This window comes from Neofelis nebulosa, chromosome 1, assembly GCF_028018385.1.
Source record: "Neofelis nebulosa isolate mNeoNeb1 chromosome 1, mNeoNeb1.pri, whole genome shotgun sequence".
Classification (NCBI taxonomy): Eukaryota; Metazoa; Chordata; class Mammalia; order Carnivora; family Felidae; genus Neofelis; species Neofelis nebulosa.
The window spans coordinates 150,504,072-150,511,705 of NC_080782.1; the positions used below are offsets into that span (position 1 = coordinate 150,504,072).

Here is a 7,634-nt window from a genome sequence, read left to right on the forward strand (position 1 = left end):
TGTGTGGGTGTGAGTGTGTGTTTGAATGTTGGGTGTGTATAGGTGTGAGTGTGTGTTTGAGTGTTGGGTAGGTGTGGATATGAGTGTGGGTTTGAGTGTTGGGTGGGTGTGAGTGTGGGTTTGAGTGTGGAATGAGTGTGAGTGTGTATAGGTGTGAGTGTGGGTTTGAGTGTTGGGTGTGTGTGGGTTTGAGTGTTGGGTGTGTGTGAGTGCATGTGGCTGTGAGTGTGGGTTTGCCTGTTGGGTATTTGTATGTGGTGTTCTAGTTATGGAGCAGGTCTACTCTCCTGGGTGAGGCCCCCAGGTCAGGGAGGCCACTGGGCCAACCAAGAGGACCACAGTGGAGGCTGTGACCTCTCTGGGCAGCACCATATTGATGCGTGGGGACTACAATTCCTGCTGCCTCCTCGCAGAAACAAGACCAAAGGCAGAGGTGCCAAGAGGACGAGAGGTCCCACGGCAGTGTTCTCACACAAAGACACAGGGACCCCAAAGCCTGGCTCAAGGTCAGGAGGGAACTGGATCCTCTGAGGACGGCCTCACCCTGCCTCTGGCTTCTCTGGGACCCCATGGGTTAAAGTTTACCACACCACTGGAATCCCTGTGATAACAGGAGACTCCACTTCCTGCAGTAAATGTGGGCAAGGCATTTCTATTTTTAAGAAAAAAGTTCTTGTTGTCCTTGTCATTTCAGGATTTCACAAAGAGCAAAGGGAGAAACAACATATACTCTAAATTGTACTAAAACACGCTTTCAAGAAAGTGTGAAGTCTTGTTTAAACTGCCAAAATTTGGCCGTAAAAATAAAGTCAAACTTTTTTTGGTGAAATATTCCCTTGGAAAACGAAAGAGGCAGCCGATCAGATCAACTTGCTTCTTTTTGCATCAATCTCCAGAACTTTCTCCCAAGGGTGTTTGTAACCTCCAGTCCATCTCCCTTTACGAGCAAATTTCACTAAATATGAAAATAATCCTTCAATGTAAAAGCACTGTCTGCTAATGTTACATCATCGAATTTCCAGAAGGTTCCTGTGAAATTGGGAAACCCCCAGTGAATAAGACCAACTGATGGAGGAATGGCGTGATAAAGGGGAGGAGGAGGTGGGAAGATCACTTCCAGCCCTGAGCCCCTCCCCAGATGGTTTCTGGGAAGCCGTCTGTCTGAGAGTGCATGCAGTGGTCTTGTGGGCAGGATGCCAGCAGGGTTCGGGAACTTCTAGGACTGGCTTCCGTGAGCCAACCATATGCACCTCTTCTCAACTCCACCATGAGGGACTTCACATTGATGACCTGAAATTAGCCATGGTGAGCCAGTGGTCAAACATTTAGCAGCACATCCCTGAGCAGGGGCTCTTGTGGCTTGGGGACATAGCAAGGCAAGCAATCTGACCCCAGAGTCTGTTCCCCAAGAACTCCAGTCCAGCCCCTTCTGAGGTACCCTTCCATGAACTGAACCATTACAGGGAGGAAAGGAGTGTGTTAGATATGACGGGGTTCCCAGAGCCAGAAGAAGTCTGAGCTCTCCCCTGTGTCTTGTAAACTCCCTGGAACTTTGTTTCCTCAGCTGAAATGAGAGACAACCTCCCTAAGTACATGACAAGCTCTCCTAAAGACTGCTGTGTAAGCAGATAGATGTGTGTGTGTGTGTGTGTGTGTGTGTGTGTGTGTGTGTGTGTGTATGTGTGTGTGTCCTGGCCCCTTTTGATTCTGGGGAATGAAACCACACCTGCTTCTCACAGGGAAGAGATGAGTAGGAAGAATATCTACATGCATGGAGGCCAAATGGAGTGAGTGCCATATTTACAGGACACAAGCCCTGACTTCTAGAAAAACTGGTAACTATTTGGTCAAACGGGGTATGTAGCGGGGCGCCTGGGTGGCTCAGTTGGTTAAGCGTCCGACTTCGGCTCAGGTCACGATCTCGCGGTCTGTGAGTTCGAGCCCCGCGTCGGGCTCTGGGCAGATGGCTCAGAGCCTGGAGCCTGTTTCCGATTCTGTGTCTCCCTCGCTCTCTGCCCCTCCCCCGTTCATGCTCTGTCTCTCTCTGTCTCAAAAATAAAAAACAAAAAAACAAAACAAAAAAAAAAAACGGGGTATGTAGCACCATGCCAGTGAAGGATGGGGTCTTTAACTGATGCCTACATTCACCTTCTGACTATGGTGGGTCCAGTCTGCAAGTTCTGGGACCAGAGCACTTCCATGTGTGTGTCAGACATAGAGGGGAGACTGGTAGCCTCTGGCCAACATCCCTGTGGCCATGACTTGACCATCTGAGATTAGCAACACTGGACTATTCTTGGGGAAGGCACCTAAAAGCCAGAGCCCAAATAATAATGGATAAATTATTGGATAATGGATAGAGGAAGCTGGGTGTCTCAGTCGGTAAAGCGTCTGCCTTCAGCTCAGGTCATGATCTCACAGTTCATGAGTTCAAGCCTTCAAGCCCTGGGTCAGGCTCTGTGCTGACAGCTCAGAGCCTGGAGCCTGCTTTGGATTCTGTGTCTACCTCTCTCTCTTCCCTTCCCCTGATCACATACTCTCTCTCTCTCTTGAAATAAATAAACATTAAAAATGTTTTTAAAAATTATTGGATAATGGATAAATAAACAATGGCCCTCAAAGATATCGGGTCCTAATCCCTGGAAGCTATAAAAATATCTTGATGCAAAAAGGTCTTTGGAGATATGATTAAATTAAAGATCTTGAGATGGGAGACTTTCCTGGATAATCCAGTATACTCCTGGATTCCTGGAGTATCCATTATACTCATCTCTTCCAGATTATCCAGATTACCCCTAAATGCAATCACAAGTATTGTTATGAAAGGGAGGCAGAGGGACATTTGACATGGAAGAGAAGGTGAGGTGACCACAGAGGCACAGACTGGAATCAAGAGATGCAAGCCGAGGGATGCTGGCAGCCACCAAAGCTGAAAGAGGCAAGGGACAGATTCTTCCCTAGAGTGTCCAGAGGAAGTGGGGCCCTGCTGACACCTTGATTTTAGTCCCATAAAACTGAGTTTTGGACTTCTAGCCTCTGAAACTGTGAGAAAATAAATTTAGGTTGTTTTAAAGCAACAAGTTTGTGGTAATTTGTTACAGCAGCCAGCGGAAACTAATATACCAACTAAGACAAAAGGTAACGGCTTCAAAGTCTTTTTACTTTCTAGCAAAATCTAAGAATTTGCTAATTTTCCATGGCCAAGTTTTTTTCCACCCCTCTCATAAATTACTAAATGCAGGAGTAAAGGATAGGGCAGATTTAAGAATTCATGGATGGCGGTGCAACTGGGTGGCTCACTTGGTTGAGCGTCTGACTTGACATAAGCTCAGCTCATGATCTCATGGTTTGTGAGTTCAAGTCCCACATTGGGGTCCCTGTTGTCAGTGCAGAGCCTGCTCCGGATTCTCTGCCCCCCTCTTTCTGCCCCTCCCCTCCTTGCATGCTCTCTCTCTCTCTCAAAAATAAATAAAACATTAAAAAAAAAAGAATTCATGGATGGTAAGTGCAATCCTTTTTGCCAAACTTTCATGCGTGCGTGGTCCACACCGCCATACCGTTGAACATGCTGTGCCCTCAGCCTGGCACACCTGTCACCCTCTTCTCTCTGTGGAGCTCATACTTGAGGCCAGGCTCTTGCAGCACTGTTCCTGGGAAAGTTAGTGCTCCCTGCCTCTGCAGTGCTGGGGTCTCAACTAAGACTGCGTGTGGGCCATCAGGTAACATCAGTGAGTGAGGCAGCTGGGCAGGAGGACTGGTGAGCTAGCACCCATCATCCTAGGGGCCACCGTGCACTATTCAGATATATATAACTCAAGGCTGCTCATCTTCAGATTTTTTCAAGAGAACTTGAAAATCCTCCCTACTTATGTGAAATCTCCCAATTTTGTAATGGAAGACTTTAAAACATAAAGTTTAAGCCCTGTGTACCACACAGAAAGATGTCTGCCGACTGGTTTGGCACAGAGTTACCAGGCTGTGGCTTGTGTCAGATGTCTTCTCTCTGTGGCAGCTTTTACCTAGTGAGCTACCCCATCCCTGCTTGGTGACCACCTGCCTCTCCAACTCCTTGCCCCTTCTCTGAGGGGAGGCTCATGCCCATGTGGCCCCAGGGCCTGGAAAACACAGGACCTCTCCAGGAGCAGCACTTCACTAATGGCTGAGCAAAGAAGGAAGGAGAGGAGGAATGGGAAGATAGTAACCTTTCTATTGGCAGACAGCAACATGCCAGCGTCTCTCAGATGTCAACAAAACCTACCTGTCCCTCAGCTAAACTCTCAGTGCACTGAAGCTCTGAGGGGCATCTTCTCAGTGTGTGCAGGGTCAGCTAGCACTGGGTCCAGGTTTCTGCGGGAGAAGTGGCGTAGACAACGGGGAGTAAGAGCCAACCTAAGCCTGGTCATTAGCAGCTGAAGGGAAGGCTCTCAGCTCAACCCCTGCTGACCATGGACGGAACAGCCCTGAAGATGTGACCACATCACAGGTGGCATTCGCGGTGGCAGATCACAGCAGGGCCACAGCCAGCCCAGAGAGAAGACCTAAGACTGCTCCTGCTCAGACAGAGGCATGAGCAGACCCCTTCGGCTTCCAGTTCCCCAAATGGAAAGTTGATGAGGGTAAGCGACTTATTCCAGGAGCTTCTTCACAATTTCTGCCCTGTCCTTGTACCAAGTACGCAATCATTGCCTTAACATTTTTCTATAAAATTGACCAAGTGTTTGAAAACTGACATAAATGCTCCACAAAAGAACACAACCATAAAAAGGAAAACCAGTATCACTTGTCATGCACACACAGGCCATTATCCAGAAACAAACAAACAAACAAAAAACGAGAACAACGTGTTTAATTCTCGACAGCAGCTGTTGTCAGGTTTGACTTGGGACGGCCTTCTCCATGCAAGGGGTGCTCAGCCAGTGGGGGGGGGGGAGGGGCTCTGTAAATGACACATTAGCACCCAGGTGAAAAGAAATAACTTTCCCAAGTTGGATATCACTCCCTGACTTAACCAAGGGCTGCAAGGTGGGTGGGATAGGCTGGGGTGGGGGGGCTTGATGTAAGGATATAGGTAGTCACAGGGCCAAAGCTCATCCTTTCCTTAGGGGACAAGACATGTGCAGCCCTTTAAGAGAGCAGAACTAGACCCCAGATTTGGAGAGTCTGAGCCCATCTCTCTTTGCAGAGATGGGCTCAGAGAGACAACAGAGAAAGCTAGATGCAAGTTGGAAGCAGGAAGGCAGGCTGGGGGGAGAGGCGGGCCCAGAAGGGAACCTGAAAGGAGAAAGGAGGGAAATTGCCGGTGCTGGAGAGGCAGAGCAAGGGTCTTGGTCAGTGCACTAGTCTGGCTCTAAGGCCACCAGTTGGCCAAGGGCCTTGAATGCCACACTGAAGGGTTTAGAACCCAAAGGGCTTCTGGCAAAACTGCCACCTTTGCTTCTCTCTCTCTCTCTCTCTCTCTCTCTCTCCGGAAACATCCAAGGCAGCCCTATACATTGTTAACGATGCCCTGTAGCCCGGAGATTTTGGCTGAAAGTTCAGGAATTTAAATTGATGCCCGCTTGGCCTGGGGGAGTCTGCATCCCAAAGCGAGCTGTGGGCTCCTTGGTCAGTGGTTCTTTTACACTTTCAGGAGCCGTTGGCCTCAGAAACAAGGCCTGTACAGATCTTGGCCCAGGGCTCACCGCTGGCACATCCCGCCCCACAGCCCTGGGCGAAGTCAGACAGAGGCCTTTCATGGCTTCAAAAGTTCCACCAGGTCCTCCAGCCACAGGAGGCTGGAATGGGTAACTGAATCCTACTCAGGGAAAAAAAAAATAAAAAAGGCACAGTGACCTTTTGTCCCAGCACAAGTTCCCGGCCCTCTCCCCAGCCAGCGGAGGCGGCCCAGCCAGGAGAGTAAGGAATTGCAGATGTGCGCGCAGGGCCGCAGCAGCCCTCGCCATGGCCCAGCAGTCTCCCGGGACAGCGCCGAGGCGCCGCGGTGTTCAGGACGCCGGAGCCCAGCCCCACTCCTCGTCCCGGACTCCTTCTCCCAGCTTTGCCTCGAGGCTCGGCGGTCCATGCTGCCTTTCCCCCCAAGCCTCGCCGAGAGCTCTTTCAGCAAAGAGGCGGCAACATGGAATCGACCCTTCTAGGGACAAGAGGTTCATTTTGGCACGCGAGGAGAACGCACAGGCCCTTCCCGAGCGCACGAGGGCAGCTCCCGACGCCACCGGGCGAGCCCGGCCGGCTGCCGGGAGGTTGCAGGTGGGGTCGCCTCTCCTGGGTGGGCGCGGTGGGCTGAGAGCAGTGCTGGGCACCCCGCGCCCCGGATGCGTGAGCTTGCGCGTGGCCGCCTTTGTGGGCGACTTGGGGTGCTTTTCTCACTGGACATGGGGGGAGGGAGGGAGGATACCTCTGTGTTGTGAGGGTCCAGGCCCGGGACAGGACCAATTTCGTCCCCTCTGTGGGCGGCCGGGCCGGGTCGCCCTCATCAAGTCCGACACCAGGGTTGGGCACCCTTCTCCCCCACCCCTCCCTGGGACACCCACTCGGAGACAAGAGGCAGAAGGAGGCAGGCCCGGCCGGTGAAAGCCCCTTCTCGGACCTGGACAGATCGATGCCCCCATCCCGCACCACCTCCGGGTCCCCGGCGCCCGGCTCTCGGGCCCAGGCGCCGAGAGACTGGGGAGCCGGAACCCGCGGCCACCACACTCACCGCACATCGTGGCTGCTGCTTGCGCCCTTCGCGGCTCTGGGATTCTGCGCGCTCTGGACACTCGGAATTCCGTGCGCGCCTGGCGCTCCGCGGGCCTGGACTCCTGCCGCTCGGCCTCAGGACCTTATAGCTCGGAGCCCTCCGCCAGAGGCGGGGCCAGGGCGGGGCCTCCTCCTGCCTGCCTGCTCCCCATTGGTCCCCGGTTGTCGTGACAACGGTGGGGACTGGGCCCCCAGGAGTCAGGGAACTGGGCGAGGGGCGGCTCCCAGGCGCAAGTTCGGTCTGTAACGCCTGGGTGTCGGGTCCTGAAGATGGACCGGGGGGGTGGAGACCGTCTGAGTTCAGACCCAGACTCAGGCTCGGTCTAGGCGTGGGACCTTGGACAGGGGACTGAATCGCTTTGTGCTTCAGTTTCCCAGTCTGTAAAATGGGATGACAATGGAACCTACCTGCCTGGTCCTGATGAGGATTAAGACGCAGAGCACAATGGCGGGCGTGACGCACGTGTTCCCCTGTGCGCCCGTCTGTTTGCCGGGTTTCTCCGAGGGCACCAGAATCGCTGCACACTGTGGGTGTTCAAGCCTGGTCCCCTCTCTGTAAGGAGAGAACTCTAGAGCCTGATTGATAAATGAGAAAACTGAGGCTCCCTCCGAGGTGGAAAGGGACTTTGCCAAAACAGGGCAGCCGGAATTGACAAACAGGGCAGCCGGAATTGACAAATTCCGGCAGTGGCAGAATTCGAACCCGGGATTTCCTGGAGAGCCGGAGCTTCAAGATGAGGATTCCCCCCAGGTCGTGAGCCAAGCAGGGGCGACCCAGGGAACCACCCCCTCCCGGAGCAGCGCTGGCGGACCTGTCCTCAGCGCACTGGCCTGCACAAGCCAGGGGCTTCTCCGCCCACCCGCCTGGAGCCCGAATGGGGCCCAGCTGTGAGTCA

General features: G+C 52.9%; 1 protein-coding gene across 1 annotated transcript in view; it reads right to left on the reverse strand.

Annotated features, from left to right (window-relative positions):
• Nucleotides 1-7,347, reverse strand: part of GFPT2 (glutamine-fructose-6-phosphate transaminase 2) — a 47,863-nt gene extending 40,516 nt beyond the window's left edge. The window contains exon 1 of the mRNA XM_058739726.1: nt 6,698-7,347. Coding sequence (XP_058595709.1) covers nt 6,698-6,704 — 7 coding nt within the window. The 5' untranslated portion in view covers nt 6,705-7,347. The remainder of the gene's footprint in view (nt 1-6,697) is intronic.
• Nucleotides 7,348-7,634: the final 287 nt, after the last annotated feature.